The following is a 17,078-nucleotide window of genomic DNA, read 5'->3' on the forward strand; positions in this document are numbered from 1 at the left end:
CAGGGTCCAGGCCTGGAATGCCCATGCAGCCACCTCGGGACCCCCGAGAGCTCACTCGGGGTTGGCGCAGGCGAACCGCTAAGGCGGCGAGACACCTGGATGCTGAGATGAGCACGGAGCGCAGCTCTGGGAACCGGCTTTATTTGCCTTGGAAGCTTCCTGTTGGGAGTCACACAACTCCCAGAGGGCACCTGTGCCTGCCCTTGCTGACAGAGGACACCAGGCTCTTCATCTGTGAATCGGATGCTTTCTTGCAGTACCCACCACAGGGCAGCTTTCTGCTGTCTCCCATCCTGAGCTCCCAGGGTGGGGTTTGTCCTTCAGGACATGTGGTACTTGTCCCACGAGGATGGGACATGGCGACAGTGGTAGGTCAGTGATAGGTCAGCTGCCTGTTTTGCTGAGGAGTTGAGCTGGGCTGGAGGGGAGGGGTGTGCTGTCGTGGGGACACAGGCAGGGTCTTTGTGCTGCTTCCTTCACGGGGTAGCCGAGTGGCTCTGTTTCATCCTGCCAGGCTGGCTCACTTTGGGGCCGGAGGGTTCGTCAGCTTGGAAATCGCTTTCTCCAACTAGAACAGAGACCAGAGAGGGGGAGAGTGAAGAAGAGACTGAAGATGGAGGCTGCAGTATAGTCTGCCTCCCCTGAGGGCTGATTTTGGAGTGAGGTTTAGAGCCAGTGCCTCTCTACTGCATAGATGGGATCACTGAGGCCCAGAGGTAATGGCGGGGTGGCCAGTGGCCACAAGATAAGTAGGCGTAGCTGGACCGAGTGGCCGGCTCATCAGTCCCACGGGCCCCTCCCCATGTGGTGGCGGTTACTGGTCCCCCGCCCCCACCCCGGCTGCTCAAGCTTGGCTGCTCCCCTTTGTTTCATCCTCGGGGCCACGGTACCTCCACCCAAGACACGAAGCCCACAGCTCTGCCCTGAGATGTCACGAAGAGGGACTGAAGATTCAACAGCTCGAAGAGGTTGTGTGCCTGCAGGAGAGGGGTTAGGAAGCGCTGGAGGACCGGCTCCCACCTCAGTTTCTTCCCAGCCTGTGAGTCCTGCGCAGATGAAGGCCCTGGCCAGCCTCTGTCCGGGGTGCTGCCCCTGCTCCCCCTGCCCGCCCCGCTGCTTCTGAGCCGCTTCTGAGCTGTTTCTCAGCCTGGAGGGCTGGGCCTGCAATGTCCACTATGACCACCAGGGGTCCCCAGAGTCCACACAAGGGACCAGTGGGCCTCGCCACTCAGGATCATCCAGCATCAGCCGTGGACACAGGGGTTGGGCCTCCTTTAGGCCCCCAACCCGCTCCGTCCCTCCATGGCCCCATGTGCTAGGCTCTGTGCTTGCAGCGGGGAGGGACCAGCAGTCAGAGTGATTAAGTAATTTGCCCAAGATCACACGGGCAGAATGTGGGAGACCTGGAATTGAAATCCATGTGTGCCTTGATGAAAGACAAACTTCTAACCACCATTTCTGTCCGTCCAGAGTCTTCAGCTTCCTAAGCTCTCCCTCTCCCCGCGTCTGTGTCCCAACAGCCCTGAGACTGAGGGGTAGAGAGGCGGGGACTGCATGCGCCTTCCACAGCGGGGAGGTAGACGCAGGAGGAGCACAGCACACTGTGTGTCGAGGACCCGAAGCCGAGTCTCCCTCTCAGTTCCTCCCCTCCGTCCCAGGACCAGGTCTGCCCACAGCCGGAATTTTGCCCATTACCTGGTGCAGGGACGTCTCCGGGGACAGCTTCAGGGTCACTGGCTCCACGGGGCACCCCTCAGCCAAGATGTCCTGGAGGCACCGCTGAGGATGCGGGAAGGGTTATGGGGACCTGGGATAGGCCCCCTCTCAAACCACAGGCGATCAGCTGGCCACTCTGCGAAAACCCTCCCGACTCCCCATCCCCTCCTGACACCTCACGAGAGCACTCACCTGCTGTCCTGGAGCCCAGGAGGGTGGCTCAGCTTGGAGGGCCTGCACCAGCTGTGCCCTTCGCATGGTGCCCACCAGGGTCTGGGACTCTGGACAGGCAGAGAGGGAGACGGAAAGAGCCACGTTATGAAAAGGAACTTCTGTTTCCTGGGCTTCCGTGATGTGCCAAGAACTGTGCTGGGTGTTCTCATGACTCTCAGGAACCTGCAGCAACCTGTGAGCCAGGAACTACCATCGCCCATTTTACAGAAGAGGAAACAGGCTCAGGGGCACAGAGAGGTTAGTTGTCTTGCCCAAGGTCACTCAGCTTCTGAGGGCAGCTGGGCAAGGATGCCAGGGGGCCAGGAGGTCACTTGCCCACCCTGAAATGCCCCATGTGGCGGGGCCTCAAGCAGGAGCAGGCCTGGGACACCTCCTGAGGACAGCTGTGCCCTGGGGCTGGGCTTTGCCTCTCATTTCCCAGTGAGGGCATGAGTCCAAAGGCCACCTTGTCTGTCCTCCCTACTTTCCAGCTGAGGCAACTACAGTTCATAGAGCGTAAGGGGTCTGTCTACGGTTCTGCTGCTCATAATCGCTTCACGCTTCTTGGGTTCGGGACGTGGATGGCACGTATGGCTGTGCAGGTTGCTCAGTGCCCGAGAAACCGGCTCACAGGACAAGCGGGGACCAACGTCCAGCCACGCTACGCTCGCCAAGTGCGCACCTTTCCTCATTTACACAAAGGGGACGTACGGGCTGACAGAGGCCCTGAGTGGACACGGCTGTCCCCTCCCTAAGCCCTGCTTATCTTTCCCACTCACACTGTCCTTGTCCAAGAGGGAAACGATGTTCCAGCTAGGCCCTCCCTCAAGATTCAGCTTACGAGGCTTTTAACAAGGGCCCCCATCCATGTTTCCGTGAAAAGATCTTTCTGATGGTGCCAGGACTGAGGGAGGTAGTTCGGCTGGGGAACGCTGGGCGGGGAGGCTGAGGGAGGAGCCTCCTGGGAGGAAGGTGTGCTCCCATCACGCTACCCTCCTCCCCAAGCACACCAGGCCTGTTCTAGGACTCGCACTGTGCCTTACCAGCCCCCTCTCACTCTCATTCAAATGTGTCGGGACGTCCCTGGTGGTCCAGTGGTTAAGATTTTGCCCCAATGCAGGGGGGTACGGGTTCAATCCCTGGTCAGGGAGCGAAGGTTACACAAGCCTCATGGCCAAAACAAACAAACAAAACCCCGAAAAACAGAAGCAACACTGGGACTTCCCTGGGGGCACAGTATACAAGAATCCACCTGCCAATGCAGGAGACAGGGGTCAGATCTCTGGTCCGGGAAGATCCCACATGCCGTGGTGCAACTAACCCCGAGAGCTACAGCCACTGAGCCCGAGTGCCCGAGACTGGGAGCCACAGCCACTGAGCCCGAGTGCCCGAGACCGGAAACCACAGCCCCTGAGCCTGAGTGCCAGGGACTGGGAACCACAGCCACTGAGCCTGAGTGCCCGAGACCGGGAGCCATAGCTAGCCACTGAGCCCGAGTGCCAGGGACCGGGAACCACAGCCACTGAGCCTGAGTGCCCGAGACCAGGAACCACAGCCACTGAGCCCGAGTGCCCGAGACCGGGAACCACAGCCACTGAGCCCCAGTGCCCGAGACCGGGAGCCACAGCCCCTGAGCTCGAGTGCCCGAGACCGGGAGCCACAGCCCCTGAGCTCGAGTGCCCGAGACCGGGAGCCACAGCCCCTGAGCCTGAGTGCCAGGGACCGGGAACCACAGCCACTGAGCCTGAGTGCCCGAGACCAGGAACCACAGCCACTGAGCCTGAGTGCCCGAGACCAGGAACCACAGCCAATGAGCCTGAGTGCCCGAGACCAGGAGCCACAGCCCCTGAGCCTGAGTGCTGCAACTGCTGAAGCCCTTGAGCCCTAGGGCCCTTGCCAAAAATAAATAGATAATTTTTAAAAACCCAGAAGCAATATTGTAACAAATTCAATAAAGAGTTTACATGAAAAAAAGAAAAAAAAGAACCTTTAAAAGAAAAGGACTGCAAGGTCAAAAAAAGATCAATAAATAAACATGTCGAGGACCGCAAGGTGGGATGGTTATTATCTCCATTTTACCAACGAGGAAGAAGGCTCAGAGAGCTGAAGTGACTTGCCCCAGGTCACACAGTTGCAGAGCCTGGGTCTGGATTCAGGTTCCTGACAGGTGCAAGGCTCTGCTCACCCTTTGCTGAGTCTGACTCTCCCAGGTGCGAGAGGGAGCAGATGGAAGCCCCTTCCCCATTCACACCCCGCTCCTGTTGGGCACCTGTGCTCGCCACCAGCGGATACTCGGCCATGTCTGTGGAGGTCACGACCTTGACCACCTCCTCCTGCGGTGTGTCCTTGGCCAGCGTAGTGATGGCTCGGTTCATGAAGTGCTCCACAGTCACCCTGTGAGAGCTGCAGGCAGAGGAGTGCTCCCATCAGGCCCTGGAGCAGTGTGTCCTCCAGACCCGGGGCAAGGCGGGGGCCCAGGTGAGTTCCGCTGGTTCTCCAGTGCAGGCCAGGACTAAGGGATTCCTAGGAGGAACAGTTCCTCACATCCCAGGTTGGGGAGGAGCCTGGGGAACGACTCACCTATGGCCTGGCTCTGGATTCCCAGCCCCCCAACCTCTATCTCCCCAAGACCAGCTCCAGTTTCATCAGAAGCCATCCCTGGAGAATTTCATTTGAAGAAAAGCTTTATAGCATAAAGGGGGGAAAAACTTCAAAGTTTGAAAATGACTGGAGTAACCACCCGCATTTAACAGATGGGGAAACCGAGTCTGGAGAAGGCGGCAGCTTGCTCATCTTTGAGTTGGGCCTTGGACCCAGGAGTCTCAGAGGCTCTTGGTCCTGCTTCGCTGGGGACAGAGGCTGCTCGACCCTGTGTGGTCGAGGGAGGACCTCAAAGCCTGTTTCCCATTCTAGTATTCCAGCCCCACCTCTAGCTCCCAAGGCCCCAGTGAGGACCGCAGAGCAGGAGCAGGGGGAGGGGTGGGACCTCCCCGAGCTGGTGCTGACTCGCTGTGTGACCTGGGTCAAGACACGGCACTTTTCTGAGCCCCAGCATCTGTCCTCCTGTTGTGAAGACAGACTGATGACCAGGAAGACACTGAGGCTCGGGAGGCCGAGCACTCATGTGAGGTCACACGGGGAGCTGGAGTGCATGCAGACTAGACAGCCGCGTGTGTCAGCCCCTCCCACACTCACCCGGGACCGGGTTCAGCCCACCCGGACTCCGTCGCCTCGGTCCAACCTGAGCGGGCGCCGCTCACCTGATTTTTCGGCCCCGGATCCACGGAAGGTATGGCAGCTTCTTGACGATGATCGTGCCGTCGTAGAAGGAGGGCTGGCAGCTCTGGGCGATGGCGTTGGCAGCCAGCACTGCCATCAGCACAGGCAGCGCGTGCACGATCTGACCAGTCAGCTCGAAGGCCAGCAGCGCAGTGGAGATGCTGTGCGTCACGGCCCCTGAGAACGCAGCAGCCCCTGCAAGCCGGGGAGGGCGTCACAGCCAGGGAGCGGGTTCAGGCTAGAGACAGCAAGGCTGCTGTGAGGATGGCCGTGGGCTCGGCTGGGGACTGTCCAGAGGCTACAGCTGGCTACTGTTGGAAATGCCTCGGGCCTGGGCTTGGTGACAGAGAGAGCAGTAAGGGAGAGGGGGCATCAGGGCCCAGAGAGAAGCTAGAAAGAGTAGTGGGGGCTTAGAGGAGGGGTCCAGGGAGGGGTGGGGCTCAGGGGAGGCTACTGACCTCCCCATGCCCTGCAGAGCTGCTAGCCGATTCTCCAGGTCCAGCCCAGACCCATGATGTATGCCCACCCAGTAAGAACCTGGTCCACTCACCTGCCAGCGCGTACCCCCCAGGCATGATGGGGTTGGTGACCCCTCCGGCCACGATGCCCTCGGGGAAGGCCACAGAAAGGGCCTCTCCTAGGAGGCGCCCAATGGCAGCTCCTGGCCACAGACTTAGTGTGAGGATGGGGGCTAGGCTGACCTGCTTCCCAGAACCCTCCCCACCTGGGGACCAGTCTCAGCACCATACTGGGGAGGCAGGTGGACGAGCAGCCATGGCCCTGTCCCGGCACCCTGAGCCTCAGACCCTTGACACCCAGACTCACCGAAGATAAATATGGGCATGAAGTACCCGGCAGGCATGGGGATCGTGGTGGCCAGAATCAGCATCCAGAACTGCGGGGAGAACGGGGCGGGGTCGTGGGGGCGGAGGTTAGAGGCGGCAGAGGAGGGACCAGCTGGGGCGGGGAGTCTCCCTGGAGGAGGAGGAGGCCCAGGCGCACACCGGTCAGCAGCGTCTGGTGTGAGCGGAGGTGTGAGCCAGGGAAGGACCTCCATGCTGGCAGCGTGCCTACTGTGTGCCTGGCACTGCACCAGAGCCTCTCGTTTCTTGCCTTCCAACCTTCTATGATGTAGGCCTGGTGACGACCCCACTTTAAAGATGAGGAAAGCAAGGCTCAGAGAGTTGAAGCAACTTGCCAGGGACCACACAGCGGGCAGAGGTCAGGGCAGGGGGTCTGAGGGAAGGTGCAGGCCCTGTGCTGCATGCATATCGTGGGGAGGCACCCCGGCCCACCCAGGCTCTGTGCACACCCCTGGGGGCCCACCTTCATAACGAGGAAGAAAGCGAGGGTCCCAAAGATGGTGAACTGTGGGTGGTACCATTCGAACCACAGGTTCTGGGGGTCGGGCTCCACGGGCCAGGGCGGGGACGCGTTCCGGGTCAGCAGCGCCCATGAGTTATGGTCGAGCAGGGAGTCCAGATACTCCCTCATGGACAGCTGGAGGGGAGGGGGGTCAGAGTTCTACCCAAGGGCCGGGCAGCAGTGCCCCCACCCTTCACGGCCTCAGACCCTCCTCTGTCACTTCCTGCTGGGGGGACTCCTTGGGAACGGCTCTGTCGCTGCAGGAGCTGCTATGTGCTCAGTCGCTCAGTCGTGTCCGACTCTTTGCGACCCCGTGGACTGCAGCCTGCCAGGCTCCTCTGTCCATGGGATACTCCAGGCATGAATACCGGAGTGGGTTGCCATGCCCTCCTCCAGGGGGTCTTCCTGACCCAGGGATTGAACCCAGGTGTCCCATACTGCAGGTGGAGTCTTTGCCATCTGAGCCCCCAGGGAACTGCCATGGCCTCCCATGAAAAGCGCCACACAGCCCTCCTCTTCTGGGTGTTGAGGGGACTCAGGGAGATGGTGGACACCCCCAGCTCAGGCCCTTACCCGAGACGCCATGAAGCGGCCCGCGCCAGGCGGGTAGGTGACGGAGGCAAGGACCAAAGCCGCCAGTGCTGAGTACAGAGGCTTGCTGTGGGCGTGGGTGGGGGTCAGCGCCGGGCCGGCCATCGACTCCCCGCACCCCACCCGGGTGGGTGGGGGTCAGCGCCGGGCCGGCCATCGACTCCCCGCACCCCACCCACGGGCAGGCCCGTCAGTCTGGGGGCGATGCTAAGGCAGGAATGGGGGGAGGGGGCAGGGCTCTGATTCGGGGGGCTGCCCCACACCACTGGGTGACCGGAGGCGGGAATATAGGAGGGTTCAGGACAGAGGCCACTGTCCGCCAGGCAGGAGGGACGGGAGTGGGACTGGCCTGGCGGAGGAGGGCTGAGTCTGAAACAGCAACGCCAGGGCTCAGACTAGGTTGGGGGAGCAGGGCTCAGTGAGGTCTTGGGCTTCGTAGGCAGTGGGGTGGCCGTTAGCAAGGGAGGGCTGGAATGTTGATGAGTAAGGGGGAGGCAGACCCTGCGGGGGCCTGCAGAGGGTGCTGGTGACCAGGGACAGAGGGTCTGGGGCATCACCCTGACGGGTCCCGGCCCCCACCCAGGGCACACCTGGTGGCCATCAGTTTGGAGAGGACTGGATTTGTTTTGACAAAGCCGAGAAACTTTCGCTGGCAGAAGAGGTAAGCGCAGCTCGCCACGCCGCAGATGGCCCTGCAGGGGCGGGTGTGAGTCCAGAGCCCCTCCTGGACCCAGGGCAGCTGTGCAGGCCGGCGGCGCCCCCACTCACCCCAGCGCCACGAAAAAGAAGATCTCTGGCAGGTCGAAGGGAACTTCCACCCGGAAACTGGTCTTGTAGAGGGAGGTGATGGTCTCTGGGGAGACGGGGAGTGGGGTCAGGGCCCGGCCCAGCCAAAGGCTCAGAATCAGCGGGCAGGAGAGGAGGCCAGCAGGTGTGCCCCAGACGCCTTCTCCCGGCCGGCCTCCCTGACTGGCTTCACCCGCTTCTACCCTGGGGGCTCCCATCCTTCAGGCCCAACACAGGTCAGTTCCTTCCAAGCGCCTAGGAGCGGGGCAGCGGACGGGAGGAAGCGGAGAGGGAGGGGAAGAGATGGGAGGGGGGAGGGGCAGGGGGCAGGGGGCAGGGGGCAGGAGGGAGGGGGCGGGGTTGGGGGCAGGGCCAGGGGGCAGGGGCAGAGTTAGGAGGCGCTCACCCTGCTCGCTGTTGAAGACTGCCAGCAGGCGGAACATGAAGGCCCCGCAGGTGGCCGCGAAGAAGCCCCTCCAGTAATCCCAGACCGAGAAGTGAGAGGACACGACCTCGATGCAGAACAGGACGCCTGGGGGCGACGCGGGGCTGAGAGCCCGCCGTGCTGGGCCTCCCGCCGCCGCCGGGGCAGGGCCACCCGCTCCCGGTTCTGAGCTGAAACTGAGGGCGGGCACGCGCCGCGGGACCCGGCGCCCCTATCCTGACCCCTGCGGTGGGGAGGGTGCCCGCCCCCATTTCACAGACGAGGAGTGAGGCTGAGAGCCGGGCTCAGCGCTCCGGGACGCGCAGGGGGGCCGAGTTTAAAGCCCAAGTCTGTCCAGGGGACCGCCGCGCGTCTCGGCGCCCACCCGCGCCGCCCCGCCACCCTGGGGACGGTCAGCGCTCCCGGGAAGACGGCGGGAAGGACCGCGACCGCCCCATCTGCCCCCCAGGTCCCTGCGCCGGGCGGAGTGGCCGGGCTGCGCCAGGGGCCGTGGGGGCCGGGCGTGGGAGCCCGGGAGCTGTGGGGGCCCCGGGGGGTGTGGGGGGTCCCCGGGGGTGTGGGGCGCCCGGGGGTGTGGGGGTCCCCAGGGGTGTGGGGGCGCCCGGGGGTGTGTGGGGGGTCCCCGGGGGTGTGGGGGCGCCCGGGGGGTGTGGGAGGTCCCCGGGGGTGTGGGGGCCCCGGGGGATGTGGGGACCCCCAGGGGGTGTGGGGGAGCCCGGGGGCGGGTGTGGGACCCGGGGCCGGGCGGGGCCTCACCGCTGAAGGGCGCTGCGAACACCGTGGCCACGCCCACTGCCGCCCCGGCCACTAGCATTTCATTCCGCTTGCTCTTGTTCTGGAGGGATCCAGAGTCCCGGGCTGAAAGCCAGCCCGCGCCCACCCCTCTCTCTCATTCCTCCAGCGGAGGGGGTCTCCACGAGCCCCTTACCTCGGACTCCCCAGTGGCCTTGGCGCGCACGCGGCCCAGGTAGGCAGCGATCATCACAGACAGGTGCACGAAGGGGCCCTGCCAGGGAGGTGAGGGCACAGGGCTCAGGTCGGGCCTTGAGCCCCCACCCTGCTCCTCCCCTTCTACTCCCTCGGTCCCAGGGCCCCTGCTCATCCAGGGATGGCGTGCCCCCCACCCCTCCACCCCACCTCCCAGGTTCCAGAGTCACACTCTGGGGACCTGACCTTCCTCCACCTTCAGGTGGGCACTGGCCTCAGTGGGTGATGCAGAAAAGGCAGCGGGGGCTGGAGGGCAGCGGGGGGGAGGGGGGAGGCAGTGGTGCGCTCACGCCGGCCATACCACTTTGCCCAGGAAGATGGTGCTGCCGCTGGCCAGGGTACAAGTGAGGCCCACCGCCTTGGCCCCGAAGTTCTTGATGTCCAGGTAGTCCTCCAGGACCACGCCTGACAGGATGGTCTTCAGCTCCGGAATCCCAGAACCTTGGTGGGGTGGGTGGATGGGGGCAAGGGGAGGACCACCTTTAGATTAGCCCTCATCCCTTTACCCTGCACAGAGTTCCACGTTCGGGTCTTGTCGGGTCCCCTAAGCCCTGTCAGTGAGGAGCTGTAAATGCATTCTGCAGATGAGGGCTTCCCTGGTGGCTCAGACAGTAAAGAATCCACCTGCAACCAGGAGACCTGGGTTCAATCCCTGGGTCGGGAAGGTCCCCTGGAGAAGAGACAGGCTACCCACTCCAGTATTCTTGCCTGGAAAATTCCATGGACAGAGGAGCCTGGCGGGCTACAGTCCATGGGGTCATAAACAGTCAAACGTGACTGAGTGACTAACACTTTTCACTTTCTGCGGATGAGAAAGCTGAGGGTCAGAGAGGGGATGCGAACATCCACCTTCCTCCAGCTGGGCCTGCTAGATGCTACTGCAGGATGGGGGGAACTAGGAGGGGCTCTCAGACCTCGCCCCCGGGACGCACCCCTGCATCCCCCTCTGCTGGCCGGGACCGGAGGCAGAGCTGCTAGGCCTGGCAGAGACGTGCGCCTCCATGAGCCCCTCAAAGCAGAGTCAGCAGTGACCCGAGGCAGGCTCTGTCCTTTTCACTGTGTGACTTCGGGCAAGTGCCACGACTCTTCCAAGCCTGGCTTCTCTGCTGATAAGTGAGGTTACCGCTTCCTGCTGTCCCCCAGCAGGAGCCCGGCAGGACAGGAGTCTTTGGCCAGCAGTCACTGCCAGGCAAGGCACACAGGCAGATGGGGTGGCGACTGGGCTTACCTCCCGAGAAGGGCGTGATGCTCTGAGAGAAGCCTGAGGAGAAGGAGACCAGGGCCACGGGGTACACGGTCCAGGAGAGATACCGGAGGAGGTGGCTGTCCCCGATCTCCCGGTACAGCCACTTGTGTGCTGGGGACAGCGGGGCATCAGGGAGTCGTCCACAGACTGCACAGCCCTCAGACACCTGCTTGCTGGCCGGAAAGTGCACGGCCAGAGGCCGCTCACAGAAAGGTGGCCAGGGCCGTCCCATGAGCGGCAGACCCCCAGGAGGAGGAGGAGCAGGACCCTGGATCCCTATCTCAGCGTTGCCACTCCTTAGCTGAGTGACATTTTGCAAGCTGTTCAACATCGCTGAGCCTCTGTTTTTCCCATCTGTCAAATGGGCTCTGATGGTAACTCCCTTACAGGGTGATTGTAAGAAAGCCAGACGTGGTCTAGTGCCCGGCAGGTCCTTGTAATGCCACCAGAGTAACTTCCTGTCTCTCGCTCCCCTTGCAGGGGGACCTCAGGTGGAGGGAGCCTGCAGAAGCATGGGGAGGGACTGTCCTGTGCCTGTGGTCTAGACGAGGGCCCTACCCAGGGTTACTGGGCTGAGACCAGGGCAGGGGGAGCAGGGGCAGTAGGCAGGGGTGGGCATAAAGCCCAGAGAAATGACGGTTTGGTCTCTCGTCACAGTGCAGACATGGAGTCTGAGGCCCAGGGAGGTGCCCAGGGTCACCCAGCATGCCAGGACCAGACCCAGCGCCCTCCCTGCCCCCTGCACCTGGCAGCCCCCTCCATCCCTGGCATCCCGAGAGCGTGCTCGGAGGCCTGGCTCCTGAGCGGGCGGGCGTGTCGGGGGTGGGGGGGTTACCTCGGACCACACGCCCAACAGTGAAGCTCATGGTGAAGCTGATCAAGGCCATGAGCACCCCGAGGACCGTCAGGAAGTACCAGTCCTCACCCACGCAGAACAGCTTCCGCTTCAGCCAGTCCAGGCCACCTGGGGCAGGGGCAGCGGGTCAGAGCCCGGTGCCGAGGAAGGCAGGGAGGGAAGGTGCTGTGTAGGGCTGGGGTCAGCTGGGCCAGTCCCGGGAGGCTGGGAGGGGGCTCTGCCTTACTTGAGGGAGGGCAGGATTTGTGGCAAGTGGAGGCGGTGGCACAGTGGGTACCAGGCTCCACCAGGAGGGTGCCTCTGATCATCTGCCCCCCGCACCCCTGCCCCTTCCTGAGGCTCTGATGGAGGAAGAGAGAGGCAGGGCGTGGGGGCCCCGGAGTGGTGCTCTCTCCAGCATCTCCGCAGGGTCCACAGCAGAGAGAACGCCGGTGTCTAAAGAGACTGCTCTGTCGTCCCAAGACCTGGGGACCGTGTTCCCAAAGAGCAGAGAGCCAGCCGCGAGCACGTCTGACCCACAGACAGGCGGACAGACCCCCTCCCTCCATCCTGTCACCCAGGAAACACTGGACCTGGGGAAGGAGGGGCTGCTCCCAGGCTCCAAGGAGAGTGGGGAGGCGGGCTGGGCAGGGTGCTGTCATGAGGGGACTCCCACCTTGTGATGGGGTCAGGGGTATGGAGCCCAGCTCTCACCTCGGATGCCTCGGCGGACGCGGGGACATGGGCCCCAGAGCTCCTGGAGAGTCACAGGGTTCCCCGAGGAGCGCTCACGAAGCCCCACCAGCTCCTCCATCGGGCCCCTGAGGGAGTAGACGGGCCCTGGTGGGCGGCTCCAAGGCCCTTCCCCTCCCTGCCACTGGGCCCTTCCCATCTCTGCTTCCCCAATAGGAAGGAAAGGAGACGTTTTCAGGAGCAGACACAGCTCTGATGTGCCTTCCTTCCTGAGGGGGTACCCCGAGGCTGCACGCGTTAACATTCGGGGTGGGGCTGGGGGTTTAGAGTGGCCCGTTCCATGTCTAGCAGCTGGTTGACCGAGGCCTGGCCCCCGGCTTTCTGGGAGCCGTTACTCCACCTTCCCAGGACGCTTGACTGTTAACGCTGCTCGGGGCAGCCTCCTCGCCCAGCGGAGTCACCGTCTCACTGTGGGGTCCATCAGTGAGCCCCCTGAGCCCCCTAAGCCCCCATCCCTGAGCCCCCCCGCCCCCGCAGCTGAGGCTTGAGTCAAGAAAACCCCAGGTCCAGAGGGAGAGCCCCTGAGGGTCAAAAGGCGGTGCTGGCTCCCTGTCCCCAGCCTCCCATTCCCGCCCTGCGCTGGCCCGGGCAGGTTTCGTCCGAGTCCATCCTGGCGCTGTACCCCGCGGCCTCTCACCTCGGTCAGTCTGCTCCGCTGTGGCCCCAGCCAGCACGCCTCTGACAGAGACTCCTTTGCTTGCAACTCAGGTGCACCTGGACAGGTGTGCATTCCACCAATCAACACCTGGCCCCCGTCCTCCCCGCCCCTCCCTGCTGGGGTTTACCCTGGCCATTAAGAATGTCCTTGACAAACCGACTGGAACTGCCCCGGCCCGCCGAGCAGTACAGGCCAGAGCCGCCAGGAGGGGCCAGGGCGGGGGCTCCCCAACCTGCCAGAGCCACGCAGAGGCAGGGGCACCCACCTGAGCTACGGGCTGGTCAGAGGGCCTGCGAGGGGGATGCTCGTGATGCAACAGGACAGGTAGGGGTCATCTGCAGGGGCTGAAGGTCAGGGCCGCACAGTCTCAGAGTTGGGCACGGGAGGGATTTGGAAGATCAGAGGAGAGAGAGTGGAAGGGTCCACTCAAATGGTGATGCTGTCCCTGACCGACAGGGCTGCTGGGAGGAGGAGCTTGATGCACCCGCTCCCACGCTCGGTTGGGGCAGGTTAAAGTCTGTGGCCTTTACCCGGAAGCCTCAAGCACAGCCACTGCCCCTGGGGTGCTATGGTGGGAGAGGCAGTTTCTCAGACTGGGGGGTCTGGACATGAAGATCTAGTCGAAGTTCCTCCCCCTGCCCCAACTCCCTGTTCCTGCTCCAGCCTGTCGGCCCCCTGCCCCCAGCTCTGAGTGAAGGCAGGTCATCAAGGCAGGATCTTGGCGAGGTGTCCAGGCTTGGGAGCCAGGTAAACCAGGGTGGAACTTTGGGCTTTGTCCCTCGGCCTCTGTGACCCTGGGCAAGCACCCTCGCCTCTCCGAGGCTCTGTTTCTTTAAAATGGGCTGACACCTCTCACCTGCTTGGGTTTCCCTGAGCACTCACTGACTTGGAGGAGGGTTGAGCACAGTGCCTGGACACGGCAAAGATACAGTAACAATAAATGGAGCGTTGGAGAGGGGCACTCACTCGTCTAAGATCACAAAGCAGATGCTGAACCCAGACTCAGATGCTATGGCTCTTCCTCTGCCCAGAGTCCTGCAGTTTCTGTGGCTTAGGCATTCAGGACGAGGGTTTAGGCATAGAGAGCAGAGGATCTCTGCCCGATACCACTTTTTGAAGACTTGGGCCAGAGATCTGGGACAACTCTCGCCCTCTTCCAGACAGCGCCCCCTTTCTGAAAATCATGATGGACCTTCAGTGACTTAAACTCCTGAGACCCCGAGCCACCCTCTGTCCCTAGACGTCAGGCCAAGTCAATCCAAGCTAGGAGCGCGTGTGTGCTGTGAGGGGTGGGGTGGGGGCTCACTGCTCTGCACAGACCGGGGCCCACCGTTCCTCGGCTGCTCCAACCCGTGTATAGTGACAGTGTCACCGGCCGCCCTGTTGATACCCCAAACCTGCATCTCCGGTCTCAGGCAGCCTCAGCTGGCCAGCCAGCAGCAGACGGCCACACCTCATCCCCTAGCCCTGCGAGCATCGGGAACCTGGGGTGAGGGTGGCAGGCGGACACCGTGCCTGCGGCGAGTCCCCCCAGAGCCAATCCCTGCATTGCAGCTCCCCTCGTCTCCTGCTTCTGCGTCAGGCCATGGGGGCGGAGGGCAGGCTTGATGCCAGGATAGCTCTCTCACCCCTAACTGGTCCTTCACCACTCGGGGCCTCGGTTTCCTCTTCTGTCCAGTGAGGGCTTCCCTGGGGGCTCAGACTATAAAGAATCCACCTGCAACGCAGGAAGCCCAGGTTCCATGCCTGGGTTGGGAAGATCCCCTGAGGAAATGGCAATCCACACACCAGTATTCTCGCCTGGAGAATCCCAGGGACAGAGGAGCCATGGAGCTACAATCCATGGGCTCACAAAGAGTGGGACATGACTGAGCGACTGATACTTCACTTCTTGCAATGAGGGGAGCGCGAGAGCCATGGGGCAGGGCTCTGTCTCTACCTTGCTCATCACTGTCACGGGTACCCCAGAACCCAGACAATGCCTGGCACAGAGCAGCTGTTCAGCAGTTACCTGCTGAGCCGTGAGTTGTTTCCAAACATTGGCCTGTTGGCTGGTTGAGCAGGGAGCTGACGGGAGCAGATTCCCATCAGAATCTCTGGGCATGTGGGAAGAGTCTGTGTTTGTTAAAATTTCCTCCAGGAGGCTGAGGTGCCCTGGCAGGTCTGGGATTGAAGATGCTGCATCATCTCTGAAGCCCCTTCTGTCCCTAGGGTCTGAAGGGAGAGACAGGCGCAGAGACAGAGGAATGCCCTTAATGACCTTTCAGGGTCCCTCCTGGCCTCTGAAGCCAGTAGATCCAGTGCGTGTGTGGGTGACGCCTCGGGGACGGGGGAGGGGGAGGCACGGGGGGCGGGGGTGGGTAATGAGAGCTGACGTCCAGGAGCAGTGACTCAGGCCTCCACACCATGACTGTGTGTCTGCATTTAGCCACGGGCTCCTGTTTCCTGGCGGGCGGGTGGCAGGCCTCTGGGCCCCCCAGCCCCACCCCCACCGTCCCTCCGTTTCACCTCAGTGCTGGGGACTTCCTGGCAGCCCTGCTGGAAGCCCCTCTTTGGGGTGGGGTGACCCAGCCAGGCAGGAATCTCCACTGGAGAGACAGACCCCTCTGTTCCAGCCGCCACCCTGACCCCACTGCATGGACCACCAGCCCGTCATCACCCTGTAGCTGGACCCCCGCCACACACACATCAAGGAGGAGGGTGTGCAGGAGCCAGACAAGAGAGGAATGGCATCCATGTTCAGGAGCCCCTGTTCTGATGGGGCAGACAGGCGAAGACCTGCCCCAGGGAGCTGCCAGTCTGAGAGGGGATGGGACACTGGAAGCCCGAGTCACACCCAGCGCCGGGGTGGGCAAGGCCAGCTGGTACAGCGGGCACCTGGGCAGGACCTCCTGTGTGGGCTGCAGCAGTCAGAGAGGCCGCCACAGGCAGGAGGAACCAGAGCTGGTCTGGGCAGGAGGGGAGCCAGCCTGGGGCCCCAGGCTCCCAGGTCAGCCTTCCCTGGCTTCACTCCCTGATGCCGCGTGACGTCAAGCCGGGCTCCGTGGACCTGTGGGTGGGCAGGGGCCTCTCGAGGGGTTCTGGGCCAGCTTGTCTCCTTACACGGATGTTCAGGGTGCCCTGGCTTCCTGGGGGGTTTGGGTCAGATACCTCATTTCAGATCCCGGCCCCGCCACTTCCCAGGTGCAAGCCCCAGGCTCTCTGTGAGGCTCCGTTTCTCCATCTATATAATGGGAACACCCTCTCCTTGCAGGGATTGAATGAGGCCACGCTGGAAAGCTCGCAGCTAGGAGCCCTGGCCCAGCAGGCCCCTCAGAACTCAGAGCTAGAACGACCGTCTCGCCGAGCCTCCTTTACTCTGAATAAAACCTCGCCTGCTGCCTCCTTGGCCTCTCCTCTAAGCTGGAGGTCAGGCAAACACCTCCTGGGAACAGAACCTTCTATATCATTAAGGACCATTCCTGAATCATCTGCTCTCCTCCCCTGAGTCCAGACCCAACCTACCCTGCCTCAGCTTTCTCTTCTGGGTCTTGAAATATTCCAGAGTTGGGGTGGTGGGAGGGGCAGGGGGCAGGGAGACAAGCCTGACATCTGGGTTCCCTGGGGGGCTGGGAGGGGAACAGCTGCAGGTTCTATATCCTCCTCCAGGGCCGTCTCAGGCCTTCCGAGAGATGGCCGTGAACGTTATCTGTTCTGGCTGGGGAAGCCCTTGCCTCACACAGGGATCCCGTGGGTGGGGGTCCCCCATGCACCCCTGACCTTGCATCTCCTGACCTCCCCAGATCCAGGGCCTTGGGCTTCTGCCCTGATCCCTGGCACCAACGGCTGAGAGAGAAAACCCTCTGCAAGAGGTCTGCAGTCTGATGGGGGAGGCACAGTTCTTCGACTGCTGGGGGAAGACAGGCCCAGAGACAGGAATGCACAGGGTCCTGAGGTGGGCCAGGGTCTGAGCGGTAGGGGGACAGTACAGGACCCCACGCGGTTGCCACGGCGGCTCTGGGGCTGGAGTTATCAGCCTGGAATGCTGGGCAGTGAGCTCAGCCTCGCGGCCTCCCGCGCTGGACTGTCAGCAGGGCGGTCTCACTGGAGAAGCTCCCCAGCCCCTCTGGGCCACGGAGAGGACTAAATTTAGCCGGTAGACAAGGGGCTGGCCCTGTGCCCAGGGCGGCCGGGCCTTATAAAGCGGCGGTGGCCGGTCCCCGGC

The 17,078-nt window shown here is 62.7% G+C and overlaps 1 protein-coding gene across 3 annotated transcripts; it reads right to left on the minus strand.

Annotated features, from left to right (window-relative positions):
- Positions 1-125: 125 nt before the first annotated feature.
- Positions 126-12,943, minus strand: CLCNKA (chloride channel Ka). 3 transcript variants are annotated; one of them, XM_024983349.2, is made up of 20 exons: positions 12,854-12,943; positions 12,178-12,284; positions 11,464-11,592; positions 10,611-10,739; positions 9,684-9,823; positions 9,324-9,401; positions 9,152-9,230; positions 8,357-8,482; positions 7,933-8,017; positions 7,755-7,856; positions 7,147-7,231; positions 6,535-6,708; positions 6,034-6,103; positions 5,759-5,869; positions 5,190-5,403; positions 4,199-4,332; positions 1,909-1,997; positions 1,696-1,779; positions 891-977; positions 126-568 (listed from the first exon to the last, which is right to left on the minus strand). In XM_024983349.2, the coding sequence occupies exons 2-20, from the start codon at positions 12,275-12,277 to the stop codon at positions 521-523; spliced, it is 2,064 nt and encodes a 687-aa protein (XP_024839117.1). In that variant the 5' UTR covers positions 12,278-12,284; positions 12,854-12,943; the 3' UTR covers positions 126-520. The 3 variants fall into 3 exon arrangements, with proteins under 3 accessions (XP_024839117.1, XP_024839120.1, XP_024839122.1); XM_024983352.2 differs by lacking the exon at positions 7,755-7,856; XM_024983354.2 differs by lacking the exon at positions 5,759-5,869.
- Positions 12,944-17,078: the final 4,135 nt, after the last annotated feature.

Source organism: Bos taurus, chromosome 2, assembly GCF_002263795.3.
Source record: "Bos taurus isolate L1 Dominette 01449 registration number 42190680 breed Hereford chromosome 2, ARS-UCD2.0, whole genome shotgun sequence".
In the NCBI taxonomy this organism is placed as follows: Eukaryota; Metazoa; Chordata; class Mammalia; order Artiodactyla; family Bovidae; genus Bos; species Bos taurus.

Coding starts and splice junctions, on each gene's coding strand:
- CLCNKA (XM_024983349.2), bottom strand. CDS start 12,277: ATGGAGGAGCTGGTGGGGCTTCGTGAGCGCTCCTCGGGGAACCCTGTG. Junction 10,740..11,463: donor TGTTGGGCGTGTGGTCCGAG/GTAACCCCCCCA, acceptor CGCTGTCCCCAG/CACACAAGTGGCTGTACCGG. Junction 1,998..4,198: donor TCCGCTGGTGGCGAGCACAG/GTGCCCAACAGG, acceptor CTGCCTGTCCAG/AGTCCCAGACCCTGGTGGGC.